The sequence below is a fragment of the Culicoides brevitarsis genome, chromosome 1, assembly GCF_036172545.1.
Source record: "Culicoides brevitarsis isolate CSIRO-B50_1 chromosome 1, AGI_CSIRO_Cbre_v1, whole genome shotgun sequence".
NCBI lineage: Eukaryota > Metazoa > Arthropoda > Insecta > Diptera > Ceratopogonidae > Culicoides > Culicoides brevitarsis.
The window spans coordinates 39130423-39153560 of NC_087085.1; the positions used below are offsets into that span (position 1 = coordinate 39130423).

Consider the following 23138-nt stretch of genomic DNA (forward strand, 5'->3'; position numbering starts at 1 on the left):
TTGTCTGTTTTGTTTTGTGAAAACGTCAAATTTTAATAGAAAATTGCCTTTTGCTGATTCAAACTGTCAAAAAATTCAATTTCGCGGCAAAACTTGGATTTAAAAAAAATAATAAAAAATAAAAATTTGCGACTTTTAGGTGATTTTTTGTGAAATTTCTTAAAAATTTAAAACTTACCTTTAAATTTTTTCAATTTTAGGTTTAAAATATTCAAAAAATGATGCTAAAAACGGATCTCGAAGAGCAATTCGACCAATACGGGGTCACAATTACCGATGAAATTGTCGAAAAATGCCTCGAATTGTGTGAGGAACACAATATTTCCAACGCTTCCGAATTCGTGGAGAACTGGATGGCTTACACAATCAACAAACTAAACGGAGCTGACCCAAAACCTTCCACAATTGAGGATATGGTGCGTCAGGAATACGAAAACACAAAGAAAACGCAACGAACAGACGACACAAATGACGAAACTCTCAAAATTTACGGCATTGAAAGCAAAGAAATTGAGCTGGATGACAATATTATGGACAGTTACATTGAACCAACGTCTCCGAAGCGGAAAAAAGTTCTTCCGACAGTGACAGCAAAGACTCCCAATGGGGCTTTGTTCTCTCCGGCGAGCTTTCAACCCCTTTCTGAAGGTGAAAAAAAGGAAAAAATCGATTCGGGTAAAGTTTTGTGCTCCTTTGGGCGCGCTCAGCTCATCAAAGATTGTCAATGGAAGCACTTTCGCAACGGAAATGTTAAAATAAAACTTTCCGGAAAAGGCGAATTTATGAACGAAAGTGATCGGTACATGGTTGATACGCTCTCGATGAGGTCGACGATCCAATATGACGAGATGCGGACCTTGGGAAAGGAGATTTTTGATAAAATTCGCCCCGAGGAAAGAGGCGAAGAGACAATTGAGAAAATTTTTAAGAATACGAGCATTAATGTGCCAAGTACGAAGGCGATTACAGCAGTTGGGCGCTTAATTACGCTCAAAGATGAGAAAATTTCGCCGAAAAATGTCACTTTAGTCGGTTTGGATCCCGAGGAATTTCACATGGTGAAGCTGGATTTGTCAAATTGCCAAAATTATTCGCTTTATCCGGGGCAAGTCGTGTTGGTTCGTGGCAAAAATGAGAACGGAGACACAATTTTAGTCGATTGGATCACCTCGGCAACGGAAATTTCCTTTTCACAAGCGCCAATTATCAAAAATGTCCCGTTATCCATTGTTGCAACGTCAGGTCCTTACACCGCAAACGATAATTTATCATTCCAACCGTTACAGGATCTGGTCAAATATTGTCACGACAATCCTCCGGATATTTTAATTATGACGGGACCTTTTCTCAATGCAAATAACGCAAGTCTCACGAACATGGCGGACCGTTTTGATGCCCATTTCGAGCGGATAATCGAGCAACTTGTCAATAATTTGGAATCGCAAACGCACATTTTGATTATTTCGTCGCACGAGGACATCAACAGTACTTTTGTCTATCCAACGCATCCCTATCGGTGCCAACAACGCTTCGAAAATGTGCATTTTTTGCCGGATCCGTGCATCGTTGATATCGAAGGAGTGCAAATTGGCATCACGTCGACCGATACGATCAGTACGATGAGCGACAACGAACTTTCGTTCAATGAAGGCGCCGATGCGATAAAAAGATCGATTTTTCACATGTTTCATAAAAAGTCTTTTTATCCGATAAGACCGGGAAATGTTCCGCTGGATGTTGGATTGGCGCAGCGATATGCGAAATTGAGTGCGTTGCCGAATTTACTGATTTTGCCAAGTGATGTGAAGGAATTTATACGAGATTATAACAATTGCTTGACGATAAATCCGGGAAGGCTGCACAAGGGACAGGAAACGGGAACATTTGCGAGAATTGTGTTGCATCCAACGGACAGTCCGCAAGCGAAATTCTTCAACTATGTAGCGGGACAAGTAGTGAAGATATGAAAGAACCATTTTAGAAATTCGAAAAATAGATTTTTTTAAGAAATAAACTTTTTTATTTAACAATTTATCAGAGGGCTCTAATTTATCATTTTTAATCATTTTATAACTCAAAACTGCCAAAAAATTGAAACTGAAAAAAATTTTTTCTTTGACATAGTTTTGTTTTAAAAACTAAATCAAGAGCAAAAAAACTGTGTCAAAAACTGTGTCAAAGCTATTTTTGTCAAATCTTGCTCCAAATGGATGAAATTTGTCAGAGGGCTCTAATTTATCATTTTTAATCATTTTATAACTCAAAACTGCCAAAAAATTGAAACTGAAAAAAATTTTTTTCTTTGACATAGTTTTGTTTTAAAAACTAAATCAAGAGCAAAAAAACTGTGTCAAAAACTGTGTCAAAGCCATTTTTGTCAAATTTTGCTCCAAATGGATAAAAATTTGTCAGAGGGCTCTAATTTATCATTTTTAATCATTTTATAACTCAAAACTGCCAAAAAATTGAAACTGAAAAAAAATTTTTTCTTTGACATAGTTTTGTTTTAAAAACTAAATCAAGAGCAAAAAAACTGTGTCAAAAACTGTGTCATATTTTTTGTCAAATCTTGCTCCAAATGGATAGAAATTTGTCAGAGGGCTCTAATTTATCATTTTTAATCATTTTATAACTCAAAACTGCCAAAAAATTGAAACTGAAAAAAATTTTTTTCTTTGACATAGTTTTGTTTTAAAAACTAAATCAAGAGCAAAAAAACTGTGTCAAAAACTGTGTCAAAGCTATTTTTGTCAAATCTTGCTCCAAATGGATTGAAATTTGTCAGAGGGCTCTAATTTATCATTTTTAATCATTTTATAACTCAAAACTGCCAAAAAATTGAAACTGAAAAAAATTTTTTTCTTTGACATAGTTTTGTTTTAAAAACTAAATCAAGAGCAAAAAAACTGTGTCAAAAACTGTGTCAAAGCCATTTTTGTCAAATCTTGCTCCAAATGGATTGAAATTTGTCAGAGGGCTCTAATTTATCATTTTTAATCATTTTATAACTCAAAACTGCCAAAAAATTGAAACTGAAAAAAATTTTTTTCTTTGACATAGTTTTGTTTTAAAAACTAAATCAAGAGCAAAAAAACTGTGTCAAAAACTGTGTCAAAGCCATTTTTGTCAAATCTTGCTCCAAATGGATAGAAATTTGTCAGAGGGCTCTAATTTATCATTTTTAATCATTTTATAACTCAAAACTGCCAAAAAATTGAAACTGAAAAAAATTTTTTTCTTTGACATAGTTTTGTTTTAAAAACTAAATCAAGAGCAAAAAAACTGTGTCAAAAACTGTGTCTGAAAAAAAAACATAGTTTTGTTTTAAAAACTAAATCAAGAGCAAAAAAACTGTGTCAAAAACTGTGTCAAAGCTTTTTTGTCAAATCTTGCTCCAAATGGATAAAAATTTTCAGAGGCCATTTTTTGTCAAATCTTGCTCCAAATGGATAAAAATTTGTCAGAGGGCTCTAATTTATCATTTTTAATCATTTTATAACTCAAAACTGCCAAAAAATTGAAACTGAAAAAAATTTTTTTCTTTGACATAGTTTTGTTTTAAAAACTAAATCAAGAGCAAAAAAACTGTGTCAAAAACTGTGTCAAAGCTATTTTTGTCAAATCTTGCTCCAAATGGATTGAAATTTGTCAGAGGGCTCTAATTTATCATTTTTAATCATTTTATAACTCAAAACTGCCAAAAAATTGAAACTGAAAAAAATTTTTTTCTTTGACATAGTTTTGTTTTAAAAACTAAATCAAGAGCAAAAAAACTGTGTCAAAAACTGTGTCAAAGCCATTTTTGTCAAATCTTGCTCCAAATGGATAAAAATTTGTCAGAGGGCTCTAATTTATCATTTTTAATCATTTTATAACTCAAAACTGCCAAAAAATTGAAACTGAAAAAAATTTTTTTCTTTGACATAGTTTTGTTTTAAAAACTAAATCAAGAGCAAAAAAACTGTGTCAAAAACTGTGTCAAAGCCATTTTTGTCAAATCTTGCTCCAAATGGATTGAAATTTGTCAGAGGGCTCTAATTTATCATTTTTAATCATTTTATAACTCAAAACTGCCAAAAAATTGAAACTGAAAAAAATTTTTTTCTTTGACATAGTTTTGTTTTAAAAACTAAATCAAGAGCAAAAAAACTGTGTCAAAAACTGTGTCAAAGCCATTTTTTGTCAAATCTTGCTCCAAATGGATTGAAATTTGTCAGAGGGCTCTAATTTATCATTTTTAATCATTTTATAACTCAAAACTGCCAAAAAATTGAAACTGAAAAAAATTTTTTTCTTTGACATAGTTTTGTTTTAAAAACTAAATCAAGAGCAAAAAAACTGTGTCAAAAACTGTGTCAAAGCTATTTTTGTCAAATCTTGCTCCAAATGGATTGAAATTTGTCAGAGGGCTCTAATTTATCATTTTTAATCATTTTATAACTCAAAACTGCCAAAAAATTGAAACTGAAAAAAAAATTTTTTCTTTGACATAGTTTTGTTTTAAAAACTAAATCAAGAGCAAAAAAACTGTGTCAAAAACTGTGTCAAAGCCATTTTTTGTCAAATCTTGCTCCAAATGGATAAAAATTTGTCAGAGGGCTCTAATTTATCATTTTTAATCATTTTATAACTCAAAACTGCCAAAAAATTGAAACTGAAAAAAATTTTTTTCTTTGACATAGTTTTGTTTTAAAAACTAAATCAAGAGCAAAAAAACTGTGTCAAAAACTGTGTCAAAGCCATTTTTGTCAAATCTTGCTCCAAATGGATAGAAATTTGTCAGAGGGCTCTAATTTATCATTTTTAATCATTTTATAACTCAAAACTGCCAAAAAATTGAAACTGAAAAAAATTTTTTTCTTTGACATAGTTTTGTTTTAAAAACTAAATCAAGAGCAAAAAAACTGTGTCAAAAACTGTGTCAAGCTATTTTGTCAAATCTTGCTCCAAATGGATTGAAATTTGTCAGAGGGCTCTAATTTATCATTTTTAATCATTTTATAACTCAAAACTGCCAAAAAATTGAAACTGAAAAAAAATTTTTTCTTTGACATAGTTTTGTTTTAAAAACTAAATCAAGAGCAAAAAAACTGTGTCAAAAACTGTGTCAAATAAATTTTTGTCAAATCTTTCTCCAAATGGATTGAAATTTGTCAGAGGGCTCTAATTTATCATTTTTAATCATTTTATAACTCAAAACTGCCAAAAAATTGAAACTGAAAAAAATTTTTTTCTTTGACATAGTTTTGTTTTAAAAACTAAATCAAGAGCAAAAAAACTGTGTCAAAAACTGTGTCAAAGCCATTTTTGTCAAATCTTGCTCCAAATGGATAGAAATTTGTCAGAGGGCTCTAATTTATCATTTTTAATCATTTTATAACTCAAAACTGCCAAAAAATTGAAACTGAAAAAAATTTTTTTCTTTGACATAGTTTTGTTTTAAAAACTAAATCAAGAGCAAAAAAACTGTGTCAAAAACTGTGTCAAAGCTATTTTGTCAAATCTTGCTCCAAATGGATTGAAATTTGTCAGAGGGCTCTAATTTATCATTTTTAATCATTTTATAACTCAAAACTGCCAAAAAATTGAAACTGAAAAAAAAAATTTTTTCTTTGACATAGTTTTGTTTTAAAAACTAAATCAAGAGCAAAAAAACTGTGTCAAAAACTGTGTCAAAGCCATTTTTGTCAAATCTTGCTCCAAATGGATTGAAATTTGTCAGAGGGCTCTAATTTATCATTTTTAATCATTTTATAACTCAAAACTGCCAAAAAATTGAAACTGAAAAAAATTTTTTTCTTTGACATAGTTTTGTTTTAAAAACTAAATCAAGAGCAAAAAAACTGTGTCAAAAACTGTGTCAAAGCCATTTTTGTCAAATCTTGCTCCAAATGGATAAAATTTGTCAGAGGGCTCTAATTTATCATTTTTAATCATTTTATAACTCAAAACTGCCAAAAAATTGAAACTGAAAAAAATTTTTTTCTTTGACATAGTTTTGTTTTAAAAACTAAATCAAGAGCAAAAAAACTGTGTCAAAAACTGTGTCAAAGCTATTTTTTGTCAAATCTTGCTCCAAATGGATTGAAATTTGTCAGAGGGCTCTAATTTATCATTTTTAATCATTTTATAACTCAAAACTGCCAAAAAATTGAAACTGAAAAAAATTTTTTTCTTTGACATAGTTTTGTTTTAAAAACTAAATCAAGAGCAAAAAAACTGTGTCAAAAACTGTGTCAAAGCCATTTTTTGTCAAATCTTGCTCCAAATGGATAAAAATTTGTCAGAGGGCTCTAATTTATTATTTTTAATCATTTTATAACTCAAAACTGCCAAAAAATTGAAACTGAAAAAAATTTTTTTCTTTGACATAGTTTTGTTTTAAAAACTAAATCAAGAGCAAAAAAACTGTGTCAAAAACTGTGTCAAAGCCATTTTTTGTCAAATCTTGCTCCAAATGGATAAAAATTTGTCAGAGGGCTCTAATTTATCATTTTTAATCATTTTATAACTCAAAACTGCCAAAAATTGAAATTAAATGAAAATTTTTTTTTACATTTGGGGAAAAAACGAAAAACTAAGATAAAATTCGCAACAGCCTAACCAAAATAAACACATGTGCACGAAGTAAACAAATTGAATAAATCCAGAAAATAATTCACTAAAAATGGACGTTGATACAATAAATCAAGACTATTTCACGAGTTACGAAGACTTGGAGGTAACTTTCCTATCAAATCCGTATCAAAAACTTCATAAAAACCTCAAATTTTCAGATTCACGAGTTAATGTTGTTGGACGATGCTCGAACTCAAACGTACCGAAAAGCAATCGAAGCTTGTTCCTCCTTATTCAAGGACAAAATAGTAATGGATGTCGGTTCAGGCACCGGAATTCTTTCAATGTTTTGCGCAAAAGCCGGCGCTAAAAAGGTTTTCGCTGTCGAAGCTTCCAACACGGCGCGATTATCGGAAAAAATAATCGCCGACAACAAGTTGGAATCAGTAATTTCGGTGTTTCATGGGCAAGTTGAGAGTTTCGAGCTGCCAAGCGACGTCGATGGAGTTGATATCATCGTCAGTGAATGGATGGGATTTTATCTTTTGCACGAATCAATGTTGGATTCGGTGATTTTTGCTCGCGATAAATTCTTAAAAAGTGATGGATTGATGTTTCCAACGTCAGCGTCGTTATATTGCGCTCCAATAATGCTCCCGAATAGGTTCGATGGACCTTTTGAAGGACTCGATTTAAGAACTTTTGCGAAAGAATTGCGAACGCAAAAGAGTCAGAAGCCCCAAGTTGAGGTTTTGAAGGAGGAAAATTTGTTGCACGAAGGAAGTGTTGTTGCTTGGATCGATTTGAAGGAGACTTCAGTGGAAGATTTGAAGGAATTTGACATTAAAGAGGTTTTCGGTGAGTTTTTTTTTTGTTTTTTATTTATTCCAAATTTTTTGCCTTTGATAAATTGATCAAAAATTTTTAAAAATAATTTTAAATAATTTCAATTTAATTTTTAATAATTTTAATTAATTCATAAAATAATTAAAAAATTCATAAAAAAATTTTTGAAAAAATTTTTAAAAAATTTGAAAAATTTTATTGCATGAAAATTCAAAAAATTATTTTAATAAAAATTATATTTTAATTTTGAAATTTAAAAAAAATAATTTTTTTTTAAATTAATTTTATTTTTTAAAATTAAAATTAATAAAAAAATTGTTAATTTAAAATTAATAAATTAATTTTCTGAAAAAATAATTATTTAAAAAAATATTTTTTTTATTTTCATGTTTCATGTTTCATTTTAATTATTTCATAAATTTATTTTTTAAAATATTTTTTTATATTTTTTATGCATTTTTTAACTATTTTTTGAATTAATTAAAATTATTAAAAATTAAATTGAATTTATTTAAAATTAATTTTAAGAATTTTTTATCAATTTATTTAATTTTTTTTATTAAAAATTATTTAATTTAATTTTAAAACCCAAAAACGATAAAAATTTCAACTTTTTTTTTATTTAGTTGACAAAAAATTAAAAAAAAAAATTAAAATAAATCAAATAAATAATTTTATTAATTTTTTTCTCGTAGTTGCTCAAAAACCCGGCGAACTTCGAGGCTTCTGCATTTGGTGGGACGTAATATTTCCCAATGAAACCTCATCTGACGAGCCCATTGCTCTTCCCACGGGTCCCAAAGACCCTCCAACGCATTGGAAACAAACAATTATCGAATTTCCGGACGAAGCAACGCAAACCATCGAAGAACCCGGAGTCCCAATCGCAGTTCAACTGAAAATTTCCCGCAGTTTGGAGTCAACAAGACGCTACAATCTCCATTTGGAGATCTTAGATCCCGAAAAAGAGGAACATCCGATGCCCTGCAACTGCATCATGACAAAATGTATTCTAACGAAGCAACATTTAGCATCTCTCGAGATGAACGATCTGTAAAAAAATCATGTTTAAGTGAATTTTCTTTTATTTTATTTGAATATTTGCTCCATAAGAACACAAAACTGCTTGCGGCGGCACAACGACAATTGGGATTTCTTGAAAATTTTGAGTAAGTTGCGATTTTTCAGCTTGACACTTTTCCGAATGCGTTTTTAGGTAGTAGACAGTTTTGCATTTGATGCCACACGTGGGACACGAAAGATCCGAATTGACTTTTTTGTGGTAATATTCGTGACTTTGCCATCTTTTGTAGTCGTCGAATTGTTTGCCGCAATATTGGCAGTCGTGTTTTCCTGTTTCACTAAAAAAAAATTAAATTTAGAACAATTTTAAATAATTTTTTTCAAAAAACTTACGATAAAACGTTCGAAGCGATTTCATTAAAAGAATTATTTGCCATCGTTGTGTCGAGTGAACCGAAATTTGTCTCATTTGTGGGCGCAGTATTGATACTTGGTTCGATTTGAACATTAATTGTCTCTCCAGTAGGCAAATTTCGTTTCTTTTGAGGTTGTTGCTTGACTTTGACGAGACCATGCACAGTTTCTTCGTGATATCTTCGGTAATTCCACGTTCGGAAGGGAGCTCCGCAGATTTTGCAAATGTAGTCGAGATCGTCACAATGAGCGCGTCGCTTGTGAATTTTCACGTCGTGCTTTACGGCGAACGATTTTCCGCATCCTTCGAAATCACAGACAAATTGTTTTTCTCCATGGCGTAACATGTGAGACTGAAATGAAATTTTTTAATTAATTTTAAAGCAAAGTTTTAAAGTTTTACAAGAAAATCTTAAATTATGGTAAAATCTCAAAAATTTATATAATTAAACCCCTGATTTGCTGATATTTTTGGTAATTCAACTAATTTTTTTTTAATTTTCAAAAATGTTTACATATTGTTTCTATAAAAATTAAAAAAATATATTTTTTGACAAAATTAAAAAATTTTAAGTTTAATTTAATTTTAAATTCTAAAAATTAAAAACTTTTATAAAATTTTAAAAATTAAAAAAAAATATTTTTTGAAAAAATTAAAAAATTTTAAGTTTAATTTAATTTTAAATTCTAAAAATTAAAATCTTTTATTAAATTTTAAAAATTAAAAAAAATATTTTTAAACAAAATTAAAAATTTTTAAAGTTTAATTTAATTTTAAAAATTTTTTTAATTTTAAACTGTTATTAAAAAATTCTAAAAATTAAATTGTTGAATTTTGAACATATTTTAACGTTTATTTTATTTTTTTTCATAAATGGATGCTAAATATAAATTTAAAAAAAATTAAGTAAATTGGAGGAATTTGAAAAGATTTTTTATTTTTTTTTGCCTGATTTAAAAAAAATCGACGTGATTATTTTTAAATTAATTTAAATATATTTTTTTTTCATAAATATTTACCTTCAGATATGTTATTGTCTTGCACTTTGCTCCACAAACTTGACAAAACAAGTTAGCTTGTTCCTTTTGATGATATTTTTCGTGATCTTTCCATTTCCTCAGCGACGTAAAATGTTTTCCACAAACCGAGCAATCATTTTCTTCGCGATCACGACTAAAAAATAAATTTTTTTGATAAATTCTTTTTGAAAAAATCTAAAAATTGCGAAAAACTTACTCAATAATTTTAGAATAACCCGAATCAACGACTCCGTGCTTCTCATACCGATGCCTCATGAGAGCAAATCTCGACTCCTTAATTAAGCCACAAATTTCACAAATCGAGTGCACTTTATAATGCATGTAATGTTTCGCAATTTCCTCGGTATTTGCCTGTTTCGGAGGATGTTTGTACCTTTTTTTCGTAGTTTGACCTCCGGAACTTTTAAATTCTCCCTTTTCGTCGAAATGTAAATTCCGGAAATGGCTCAAAAGGAAACCTTTCGTCACAAAATCCTTTCCGCAATAATGACAAAATACCGAACCATCGGGAATTTGCTTGTGAATGCGTCTTATATGCAAATTTCGGTTTTGTACTGCGGCGAAAGTTTTTCCACAAATGTTGCATTCTAAAGTTCCTTTGCTTTTGCCGCCGCCTTCTTTGTAGCTGTGAAGCATCTCGTAATGATATTTTAAGTCGGATTCGGATTTCATGTTGGTATAGCAAACGGTGCAGGTGACAGAATCTGTAGAAATTGAGCCATTTTGCATTTTTTCCTTCTGCATGTTGTAGAGATATTCGCGGAATTTGACTTGATGCACGCGCGAATAATGCTCACGAAGTTTGTTGGGAGCTGTTTGTGTAGCGAAGCAAATTTTGCAGTCAAGATCGTCTTCTTCAGCACAGTGACCAGCTAAAAATATAAAAAATAAATTATTAATTTTTAAAATAATTTTAAAATATTTGAAAAATTAAGTTTTAATAAATTTTCCTAATTTTTAAAAATTTTATTTTTTTTTTCAAATATTTTTAATACATTTTAAGATTATGGTTTTTTTTATAATTTTAAAATTAAATTAAATAATTCTTAATTTTAATTTTTTTTAATTAAAATATTTTTTTTTTGCTTTCAAAATAATTTTTAATTTTTTGAAATAATTTTTAAATAAAAAATTTTTTTGATTTTTTTATTAATTTTTTTTTATTATTTAATTTTTTATTTTATTTCTTATTTTTTAAATTTATTTTGACAAACTTTTTAATAATTTTCTTCGTAAATAACTAAAAATTATTTTATTTTTAAATTTATTTTGGAATAATTTTTGACATTTTTTTTAATTTTAAAATTTTTTAAAAAGTTTTTTTTTAATTTTAAAAGAATAAGTATAAATAAAACTTACCAACATGCCTCCGAATATTTGACTTTGTCCTCGTTTTGCCGCAAATTTTACAAGTTTTGGCCTCATCTTTATAATAATTTTTCTTTGGGCGCAAGAAATTTTGTGACTCGTCTTCTTCCTCAGTTAATTCTTCTTTTTTCACTTTTCTCCGTGAAATTTTTCCATTTTTCTTCGATTCCTTGATCTTTTTGTACCTTCGTTCGCTGTAAACTCCAAAAATGTATTTTGATCCTTGAAATTGGGGAATATTCGGAATTTCTTCTTGTTTAATAAAGTACGAATTTGCCTCTTTAGTGTCTGTAGTTTCGACTTTCGGACAGTCAATTTCTGAAAATTTATCATCAAAATCATTGTTGTTGTTACTCGAGATCGATTCTGTTTTGATTTGGTCTTCAGAAATCCAAGAAATGTCTTTTTTCATCCGTTTTGGCACGTAAATCCAATCATTTTTCAGAATTCCAGGCAAATATAATTTTTCTACGATTATTTTTAGTTTTTTAACAAGAAATTCAGTTTCTTCCGAGCTCTCCCTGCAAATTTTTGTTGAACGTTGCTGCGTGTAAAGTGCTTCGTATCCTTCTGAAGTCTCAGGTTTTACGTCTAAAAGTGTGAAATCCCTCTCCAATTCATCAGTTGGTCCATTCAAGTCAATCGGGAAAGGCAAATGATTTGCACAGCAAACGATGAAGGAAGTCAGATGCAAAAAGCGAGATCGGCAAACGGGACAACAAAAAACTCTCTGAGGTAAGGTTGATTCTTCTGCTGTTCGTGATGTTTCGGTATAAAAATTGCGACTTACGGGCAATAGCTCCGGAAAATCCGCGAGATTTTGGAAAAGGGACATGACGAATATTTTTCAAAATAGAAGAAAAATAACAAAACGACGAAATGTCAAGACTGTCAATTTTGGGGTTGTTCATAGATGACGACACATTTTTAAAAAAATTATTAAAAATAAAGAAATAAATTTAATTTCACAAAACTTATTGAAATAAATAAAATTAACATCAGTCAAAACATTTTAAATTTTTACAAAAAAAAAAAAAATAAATAAATAATTTAGTAAATAATATTTTTTAAAATAATTTTAATAGATTTTTAAAGCAAGAGTAGGATTACAAAAAAAAGGATTCTCAAATTTTCAAAAATATGTAAAATATTCCTGAAATTTTCGAACTAAAATAAATATATTTCTTTTATAAATTAATTTTATAAATTTTTGACAAAGAATCACTAATTTATTATATTTTTATTTATTTATTAAATATTTCAAATCATTTTGAGCCTCAAAATAAATAAATTATATCGTTAATTTTTCTATCTTTTTAATATTTTTAAAGAACTTCAATATTTAATAAGAATTTTAATTTTATAAAGAGTATTTAATGTAATTTTAGATTTTTTAAAAAATCTTTAGACAAATTTTTTCAACAAAAAAAAAATTTATTATTTTCCCAACGACTTTTTTGAAATTTGAAAATTTTTTCCATTTTAATTTTTTTTTTATTTATTTATTATTTTTTTGAAAATCAGTCCAAAACTTCAAATTTTCTACGAATTTTAGTTCTTTTTGAAATTTCCAAATTTTCGGTAAATTTCAAACAATGAACTTTTTTTTTTGAAAATTAATTTAAATTTTATAAAAATTACAAAGTAGGTATAACGAAAAGTATAGATGCTCAATTTTGATGTTTTATAGTATTTTTTTTTTGCAAGTTGTTACAGATAAAATACTCTTTTGAGTAACCTCTTAAGTTTAAGGGTTCAAACTTTTTCAATGACGTCAAATGACGTACATGTTTTAATTATCTTTCATCAAATTCTTTAAAAAGATGAATTTCAATCAATCAAGAGTATAAAAGTTCATGGTAGAATAAGGACCAATTTCAGTTTATTGTCCAACGTGAACAAGAAATAACCGCAAAAATGTATCAATATCTTCTCGCGATTTTATTCTTCGTATATTTTGCAATTTCTTGCATCCAAATTTGGTTCTTAAAAGCCCTTAAAGGCATGCCGTGTGTCACGACATTCCCGATCATTGGAAGTGCTCTCAGACTATACTCTAAAGATGGTAGAGAAATTTTCAACAAAGTGAATAATGAGTTTAAGCAGTCCGGAGGAAAATTTATGTTGTTTCTCGGAAATCGTTTGTTTGTAGTTATGTCGGACCAAAAAGACATTAAAGCAATTTTGACGAACCCAAAGATGATAGATCGACCCATTGAGTATCACTTTTTCAAAACTTGGCTTGGAGACAGTATTTTTACGGCCGATGGTGAAGCATGGAAACTAAAGCAAAAACAATATTATCCGTTTTTCAATATAAAATTTGTCCAAAATGCACTTCCCGTTTTTGAGCATCACAGTGAAAATTTAATTCAGTCCATGAAAAATAATGCAGGAGTTGATTTTGATATTTTTCCGAAATTGGAATCGTTTGCAATGGATGTCATCAACGAACTTACACTTGGAAATCGGAATAATTCGCATGAAAATCCGACTAATTTTCAACATTATCTTCATGAGTATGCTTTGTTTTAAATTTCACTTTTTTTTCTTGCAATATTTTTTTCTTTAATTTTTAAAGAAAAAAAAATTTAGAAAATTATTAATTTTTAATTAAAATTGATAATTTTTATTTCAAGAAATACAAAAATTACCATATGGCGAGTGGTACATCCGATCTACAGAAATGATTTTCTGTATTCTTTCACACGCAAATGTAAAGAAAGCCAACGGATGACAAAAGAAATGCGAGCATACATCCAGGAGGCAATTGAAAGAACGAAGAAGAATGAATTTTTACCTTTAGAGCATCGAAAAACCATAATCGATAACATCTGCAACCTAAGTCAAAGTACCCTTCCAATGAGTGATGTAGAGATGCAAAACGACCTTCTTTTTATAATTTTTGCTGTAAGTATTTTCATTTGACTTTTTTTTACTTTTGAAATTAATCGAGAATTGTGAGAAATTAAAAAAAACTGAGTTCAAGTTTCAATTAGTTACATTTTAAAATCTGAATCACAAGAGCAAAAAATTTTACTACCTTTATTTTGATGACTGATGAGAATCCACATGAAAACGCATTTTTGTAAAAAAAAAGGTTATTGTTTTAGCTACTCTCATTCTACAACAAAGAAGCACACAAAAAATTTGTTAACTTTTTTTGCTTCCTTGCTACTCAACTTGCTTTATTTATTCATCGAAATGTTAAAAAAAATTATTAAATTAAAACTATATATTTGCAAAAGATTTATTGAGAGTTCATTGTCACGGTCATTCAAGGGCTTATTTTGTGCACTTAGTTTTTTTTTTTAATATTTTTGCAAAGTAAACGAGAAAAAATTAATTAAAAATTAGCAAGCAGTATGAATCGTTTTTTTTAATTCAACAGACAGTTTCTTGCATACAAATTTATTTAAATGAGTATGTCTTTTTTTATTTCAGGGGTTTGACACAATGTCTTCTTCGCTATCGTTCCTCACTTACTGCTTAGCCAAATATCCAGAAGTTCAGGAAAAAGTTTATCAGGAAATCAAGGAAAATGTTAATCCAGATGAGCCTCTTACCGTTCAAACATTGAACACACTAAAATACACGAATTTGGTCATAAAAGAAGCTCTAAGGATGTATACACCCGGCCTTGCAGTTCTTCGTACTAATTCGGATCCTTTAGCGCTAAGTATATAAAAGTTTAAAAATTTTTTTAAAATATTTAAAATTTTGTTAAAAATTTAGATGGATACAACTATCCTGCCGATACCACGTTCATTCTAAGCCTCTACAATGCACACCATAATCCCGAAAACTATGAAGCTCCTGAAGAATTCTTGCCAGAGAGACATGATGTTATCAAGAGCTCAGAGAATAATAACATTTTCAATTTTGTTGCTTTTGCTCCAGGAGTACGCGGATGTCGAGGTAAAATATTCAAAATATTTCAGAACTCTTCAATTGTTTTCTTTCCTTTTTTTAGGTAACAAAATTGCAGAATATCAATTGAAAACATTTGTCGTTAAAATGTTAAATTCATATAAAATTGCTTTGAAAGAAGGTTTTGAGCCGGAGCTCTCATGGGATATTGTGTTAAAACCTTACAACGGAATATGGATCAACCTGAGCGCCCGCAATTAATTTAAGAAATTCTCATATTTTTTTCATTGTTAACGCAATACATTAACCATAGATATGAAACTTGGAGAAGATTACACTTTAGGAAGCCTTGATCATACACCAACTATTCTCGAAATTATTTTCTTCATGAAGGGCTCATAACTTTCAACGAACTACCATCAAAAGTCATCTAATTATTTAAAATGAAACTGAAGGAACTTTTATTGCAAAATTACTCATCTCAATTGTAGAATACTCTCTTTTTGGGCAGCAGACTAATCAGGACATTCTTCCCTGTCAGTCAATCATCATCATGAATCGTTTGGCTGAACTGTGTAAACCTATACGCTCCTGAAATCATCTTCAAACTAAAGTGCAATTCTTATACTAAGAGAGTAAAAGTCAAGTTAAGAGTTAACTTACGTCAGAGCAATTTTTTATAGAATAAATTGATCATAATCCCAAGAATGTCATAATAACAGAATACTAATTGAATTATTCCTAAGCTTAAGCTTTTTAATCAAAGAATATTATATGCTGGGTGTGCTAATTTTTATCACATACTAAAAGAATAATTAGGTTAATGAACTTTTTTTCAACAGTATACATATAAGATCCATTTTAAATAAAAATTAAATTAAAAATTTAAATATTTTTGACATTTTCTGGAATTTTTAATTGAAAAATTACTGTTGTCAATAAAATAATACAAAAAACAAAGGAAATTCGCTTTGATAGGACTTTTCAATTGAAATGTAGAAGAAAATTTTTTTCAAGTCACGTGACCAAAATATTTTTTTTTTTCAAAATTTTTTATTTTGTGAGAATTAAAAAATATTCAGAGCAAAATATTGATTTCAATAATATTACAATATATTGCCCATATATATATTGAACAATTTTATTGTCCATATTTTATTTAAACAATAACTTATGTATGGCAATATATTGCAATATATTTTATTGACAATATTATCGTTCCAATCACTGCTAAAGACGATGGAAAGTTACAGAGTATATTTATTTGTTTATTGAAATCAAAAGTTTTTTAACCTCTAAAAGGTTCTTACTAATACATGGGTATGCTAATTTTTATCACATACTAAAAGAATAATTAGGTTGATGAACTCAACCTAAACAACAGTATAAAGATCATCGTACAAAAAGGACCAATTTCAGTATATTGTACGACGTGAATAAGAAATAACCGCAAAAATGTTTCAATATCTTCTCGCGACTCTTATCTTCGTTTATTTCATACTTCCTTGCTTCCAATTTTGGACCTTGAAAAAGCCCCTTAAAGGCATGCCGTGTTTCCCAACATTCCCGATTATTGGAAGTGCTCTTAGCTTTTACTCTAAAGACGGTAGAGGTGTTTTCAACAAAATAAATAATAAATTTAAAAAGTGCGGAGGAAAATTTTATTTTTTCCTCGAAAACCGTTTATACGTATATATGTCGGAACAGAAAGACATCAAAGCTATTTTGACAAACCCAAGCATGACAGATCGCACTATTGAATATTACTTTTTCAAAAAATGGCTTGGCGAAAGTGTTTTCACGGCCAATGGTGATGCATGGAAACTAAAATCTAAGCAATACTATCCGTTTTTCAATATTAAATTTGTTCGAAATGCACTTCCCGTATTTGAGCATCACAGTGAAAATTTAGTTGAGTCTATGAAAAATAATACAGGAATCGATTTTGATATTTATCACAAAGTTGATTCGTTCGCAATAGATGTCATCATCGAACTTACACTTGGAATTCGAAATATTTCGAACAAAAATCCTACAAATTTTCAACATTATCTTCATGAGTATGTTTTATCTTATTCTAAACTTCTTATAAAGGATTTTATTTCTTTTAATTAATTTATACTTTTAATAGATTCTTTTTTCTTTTTCAAGCATATTTTTAAAATATATATTTTTTTCAAGAAATTCGAAAACTACTGTATGGCGTATGTTTCATCCGGTCTTCAGATATGATTTTTTGTTTTCATTCACACGCAAATATAAAGAAGGCCAACGGATGATGAAAGAATTCCGAGCCTACATCCAAGAGGCAATTGAAAGAACGAGGAAAAAAGGACTTATGGATCATCGAAAAACCCTGATCGATATTGACTGCAGTATAAGTCAAAGCACACTTCCAATGAGTGATGTAAAAATACAAGATAACCTTCTTTCTACTATATATGGTGTAAGTCTTTATATTTGGTTTAAACTAAAAAAAAATTGAATCTAATCACATAGTGGGAAATTTGGGCATTTTTAGGGTTCAAAATAAAAGTTTTCTTTCCTTTAATTTTTATTCTTTCAAGATTATTTTTCGAAAAAATTACAAAAAGTTGAAAAGCTGTCATGAAAACTTTAGGCTTTTATTTGAGACTCTAAGGATTTTAAAAATGCTCAAATTTTCTACTTTTCATGTGTTTTTAATTTACAGGGATTTGGCACAATGTCTTCTTCGGTATCTTTCCTCACTTTCTGCTTAGCCAAATATCCAGAAGTTCAGGAGAAAGTTTATCAGGAAATCAAGGAAAATATTAATCCAAATGAGCCACTTACCATTCCAACATTGAACACACTAAAATACACGAATTTGGTCATAAAAGAAGCTCTAAGGATGTATACACCTGCCCCTTCAGTACTTCGTTCTAATTCAGAACCTCTTGAACTAAGTATAAATAAGAAACTTTTAAAAAAATTCTTGATTAATATTTAAAAAATCCTTTAAAATTCAGATGGATACACTTATCCTGCAAACACATCTTTCGTTCTAAGCCTCTACAATGCACATCATAATCCTGAAAACTATCAAGATCCTGAGAAATTCTTACCAGAGAGACATGATGTTAGCGAGAACTCAGAAAATAACATTCACAATTTTGTTGCTTTTGCGCCAGGAGCTCGCGGATGTCGAGGTAAAATCTAGAATTTTATTATTTTAGTTATTTTAGAACTCTTTAATTGTTTTTTTATAGGTAACAAAATTGCAGAATATCAGTTGAAAACATTTGTCGTTAAAATGTTAAATTCATATAAAATTGGTTTGAAAGAAGGTTTTGAGCCGGAGCTTTCATGGGATATTATTCTGAAACCTTACAATGGAATATGGATCAACTTGAGTGCCCGCAATTAAATTAAGAAATTTTCATATTTTTTTCATTGTTAACGCAGTACATTTACCACGGATATGAAACTTGGAGAAGATCACGCACCAACTATTCTCGAAATAATTTTGTTCATTAAGGGCTCATAGCCTTCAACAAACACTTGTTTTTCTAATTATTTAAAATGAAACTGAAGGAACTCTTATTGCAAAATCAATTATTTAACTGTAGAAAACACTCTTTCAGAGCAGCAGAATAACCAGGATACGATGTATCCTCTATGTCATTCATGAATCTGATATTTTTACTATGAAAACCTATACGCTCTCAAAGTAAGCTTCAAACTAAAGGACAATTCTCATAAAAAGATAGTAAAAGTTAAGTTAAGTCAAAGACAAAAATTCACTGTGCAATTGTTTATAAAATAAATTGATCATTATCCTAAGAATGTCAAAATAATAGAATACTTATTCAATTATTCTTTAACTTAAGCTTTTTAGTCAAAAAAAATTATAGAATCTTTGACTCAATTTAAGCTTAAATTGTATTCAAAAGATTTTTAACCTTCAATTAACAATTAACATATGTTATTAAGTACTTTTGTATGTTTTGTTAATTTTTATCTTTTATCACATACTTATACAATAATTAGGTTAATTAACTTTTTTTCAACAGTATAAAAGATCATCGTACAATAAGGACCACTTTCAGTTTATTGAACGACGTGAACAAGAAATAACCGCAAAAATGTTTCAATACCTTCTCGCGACTTTTTTCTTCGTTTATTCAATAATTTCTTGCATTCAAATTTGGACCTTGAAAAAGCCCCTAAAAGGTATGCCGTGTTTTCAAACATTTCCGATCATTGGAAGTGCTCTCAGCTTATACTCTAAAGACGGTAGAGATATTTTCAACAAAGTGAATAATAAATTTAAAAAGTGCGGGGGAAAATTTCATTTTTTCCTCGAAAACCGTTTATATGTGTATATGTCGGAACAGAAAGACATCAAAGCTATTTTAACGAGTCCAAAGATGTTAGATCGCCCCATTGAGTATCACTTTTTTAAAACATGGCTTGGTGAAAGTCTTTTTACGTACAATAGTGAAGCATGGAAACTAAAACAGAAGCAATACTATCAGTTTTTCAATATGAAATTAATCCAAAATGCACTTCCCGTATTCGAGCATCACAGTGAAAATTTAATTGAGTCCATGAAAAAAAATTCAGGGGTCGATTTTGATATTTTTCCAAAATTGGAATCGTTTGCGATGGATGTCATCAACGAACTTACACTTGGAAATCGAAATAATTCGCACGAAAATCCTACAAATTTTCAACATTATATTAATGAGTATGTTTCACCATTTCATAAAATTCCTTTAATTTTCTATTTTTTTTTCAAGAAATGCGAAAATTACCATATGGCGCGTGGTACATCCGATCTATAGAAATGATTTTCTGTATTCTTTTACACGCAAATGTAAAGAAAGCCAACGGATGACAAAAGAGTTGCGAGCCTACATCCAAGAGGCAATAGAAAGAACGAGAAAAAAGGGAATTTTACCTATTGAGCATCAAAAAACAATGGTTGATAATTTCTGCAGCTTAAGTCAAGGCACCCTGAGTGATGTACAAATACAAAACGACATTCTTGCTGTAATTTTTGGTGTAAGTAATTTTATTTTTTTTTTTATTTTTTACAGTTGGTTTAAAAAACTTCCGTGAATATGTTTGAAGTTTAATTTGAAGTTAAAGCTCAAAAAAAAAATACCGATGTCCCGTTTTAAATTCTGAACTACGTAGCAGTAGTAGTTTTTTTGATGTATTTTTAATTCACAGGGATTCGACACAATGTCTTCTTCGCTAGCTTTCCTCACTTTCTGCTTAGCCAAATATCCAGAAGTTCAGGAGAAAGTTTATCAGGAAATCAAGGAAAATATTAATCCAGATGAGCCACTTTCCATTCCAACATTGAACACACTAAAATACACGAATTTGGTCATAAAAGAAGCTCTAAGGATGTATACACCTGCCCCATCAGTAGCTCGTACTAATTCGGATCCTTTCGAACTAAGTATGTATGAAAAACTTGTAAAAAAATACTTGAGGGTTAAAAAAAAATCGTTAAAAATTTAGATGGATACACTTATCCTGCAAATACAACCTTCGCATTAGGCCTCTACAATGCACATCATAATCCTGAAAACTATGAAGATCCCGAAAAATTCTTGCCAGAGAGACATGATGTTATCAAGAGCTCAGAGAATAATAACATTTTCAATTTTGTTGCTTTTGCGCCAGGAGTACGCGGATGCCGAGGTAAAATCTTCAAGTAAATAATTTTGGATTTTATAATTGTTTTTCTTTCTTTTTATAGGTAACAAAATTGCAGATTATCAATTGAAAACATTTGTCGTTAAAATGTTAAATTCATATAAAATTGGTTTGAAAGAAGGTTTTGAGCCGGAGCTTTCATGGGATGTTATTCTGAAACCTTACAATGGAATATGGATCAACTTGAGTGCCCGCAATTAATTTAAAAATTTCCCATATTTTTATTTACTATTAACGCAATACCTAAACCACGGATATGAAACTTGAAGAAGATCACACAGCAACTAAGTATTCTCGAAATAATTTTGCTCATTAAGGGCTCATAGCTAATTATTTAAAATGAAACTGAATGAACTCTTATTGCAAAATCAATTATTTAGCTGTGGAAAACACTCTTTCAAAGCAGCAGAGTAACCAGGATACGATGCATCCTCTATGTCATTCATGAATCGTTCATAAAATCGTAATGAATCGTAAATTAAAGGGCAATTCTCATACATAGATAGTAAAAGTTAAATTAAGTTAAAGCTAGAAATTTACTGTGCAATTTTTTATAAAATAAATTGATCATTATCCTAAGAATGTCAAAATAATAGAATACTAATTCAATTATTCTTTAACTTAAGCTTTTTAGTCAAAGAAAATTATAGAATTTTGGCTCAATTTCAAGCAGAAATCGTATTTAAGCTTAAATTGCAATCAAAAGTTTTTTAACCTTCAAAAAGTACTTAAAACATATGGGTATGTTAAATTTTATCACATACTTAAAGAATAATTAATTAGGTTAATCAACTTTTTTTCAACAGTATAAAATATCAAGATGCAATAAGAACCAATTTCAGTATATTGTCCGACGTGAATGAGATTTAACCGCAAAAATGTTTCAATACCTTCTCGCGACTTTTTTCTTCGTATATTTTGCAATTTCTTGCATCAAAATTTGGATCATAAAAAAATCTCTAAAAGGTATGCCGAGTTTTCCAACATTCCCGATTATTGGAAGTGCTCTCAGCTTATACTCTAAAGACGGTAGAGATATTTTCAACAAAGTGAACAATAAATTTAAAAAGTGCGGGGGAAAATTTCATTTTTTCCTCGAAAACCGTTTATATGTATATATGTCGGAACAGAAAGACATCAAAGCTATTTTAACGAATCCAAAGATGCTAGATCGCCCCATTGAGTATCACTTTTACAAAAAATGGCTTGGTGAAAGTCTTTTTACGTACAATGGTGAAGAATGGAAATTAAAACAGAAGCAATACTATCAGTTTTTCAATATGAAATTTGTTCAAAATGCACTTCCCGTATTCGAGCATCACAGTGAAAATTTAATTGAGTCCATGAAAAAAAATGCAGGATTTGATTTTGATATTTTTCCAAAATTTGAATCATTTGCAATGGATGTCATCATTGAACTTACACTTGGAAATCGGAATAATTCGCATGAAAATCCTACAAGTTTTCAACATTATATTAATGAGTATGTTTCACCATTTCATAAAATTCCTTTAATTTTCTATTTTTTTTTTGTTTTTCAAGAAACACAAAAATTACTATATGGCGTACGCTTCATCCGATATATAGAAATGATTTTCTGTTTTCCTTCACACGCAAATGTAAAGAAAGCCAACGGATGACAAAAGAGTTGCGAGCCTACATCCAAGAGGCAATAGATAGAACGAAGAAAACAGGATTTTTACCTTTAGAGCATCAAAAATCCATCGTAGATAATTTCTGCAGTTTAAGTCAAGGCACCCTGACATTGAATGATGCACAGATTCAAAACGACCTTCTTTCTGTAATTTTTGGTGTAAGTAATTTTATTTTTTTTATTTTATTTTTATTTTTATACAGTTGGTTTAAAAAACTTCCCTGAATATGTTTGAATTTTATGAGATTAACTTTAAGTTGAAAATTCTGAACCACGAGTAGTACATTTTTTTATGTATTTTTTATTCACAGGGATTCGACACAACGTCTTCTTCGCTATCGTTCCTCACTTACTGCTTAGCCAAATATCCAGAAGTTCAGGAAAAAGTTTATCAGGAAATTAAGGAAAACATTAACTTAAATGAGCCTCTTACCATTCAAACATTGAACACACTAAAATACACGAGTTTAGTCATAAAAGAAGCTCTGAGGATGTATACCCCTGGCTTTGCTGTATTTCGTACTAATTCGGATCCTTTGGTGCTAAGTATATAAAAATATACAATATTCTTGAATAATATTTAAAAGATCCTTAAAAATTTAGATGGATACACTTATCCTGCAAATACATCTTTCGTTCTAAGCCTCTACAATGCACATCATAATCCCGA

At 29.4% G+C, this 23138-nt stretch overlaps 4 protein-coding genes across 4 annotated transcripts; 3 read left to right on the plus strand and 1 right to left on the minus strand.

The window, feature by feature from the left end:
* Nucleotides 1–68: 68 nt before the first annotated feature.
* LOC134833376 (DNA polymerase alpha subunit B) lies at nucleotides 69–2034 on the plus strand. Its single transcript, XM_063847685.1, has 2 exons — nucleotides 69–139; nucleotides 201–2034. The coding sequence occupies exon 2, from the start codon at nucleotides 219–221 to the stop codon at nucleotides 1965–1967; it is 1749 nt and encodes a 582-aa protein (XP_063703755.1). The 5' UTR covers nucleotides 69–139; nucleotides 201–218; the 3' UTR covers nucleotides 1968–2034.
* Nucleotides 2035–6606: 4572 nt separating this feature from the next.
* On the plus strand, nucleotides 6607–8480 carry LOC134831643 (uncharacterized). The gene is made up of 3 exons (XM_063845436.1): nucleotides 6607–6721; nucleotides 6777–7416; nucleotides 8100–8480. Exons 1-3 carry the CDS (start codon nucleotides 6668–6670, stop codon nucleotides 8459–8461), a joined length of 1056 nt encoding a protein of 351 aa, XP_063701506.1. The 5' UTR covers nucleotides 6607–6667; the 3' UTR covers nucleotides 8462–8480.
* LOC134837809 (zinc finger protein 69-like) lies at nucleotides 8473–12085 on the minus strand. Its single transcript, XM_063853199.1, has 5 exons — nucleotides 11242–12085; nucleotides 10079–10754; nucleotides 9862–10015; nucleotides 8821–9194; nucleotides 8473–8765 (listed from the first exon to the last, which is right to left on the minus strand). The coding sequence occupies exons 1-5, from the start codon at nucleotides 12083–12085 to the stop codon at nucleotides 8489–8491; spliced, it is 2325 nt and encodes a 774-aa protein (XP_063709269.1). The 3' UTR covers nucleotides 8473–8488.
* Nucleotides 12086–20331: 8246 nt separating this feature from the next.
* On the plus strand, nucleotides 20332–21015 carry LOC134837810 (cytochrome P450 4d2-like). Its single transcript, XM_063853200.1, has 3 exons — nucleotides 20332–20554; nucleotides 20617–20799; nucleotides 20858–21015. Exons 1-3 carry the CDS (start codon nucleotides 20332–20334, stop codon nucleotides 21013–21015), a joined length of 564 nt encoding a protein of 187 aa, XP_063709270.1.
* The last annotated feature ends 2123 nt before the right edge of the window (nucleotides 21016–23138 follow it).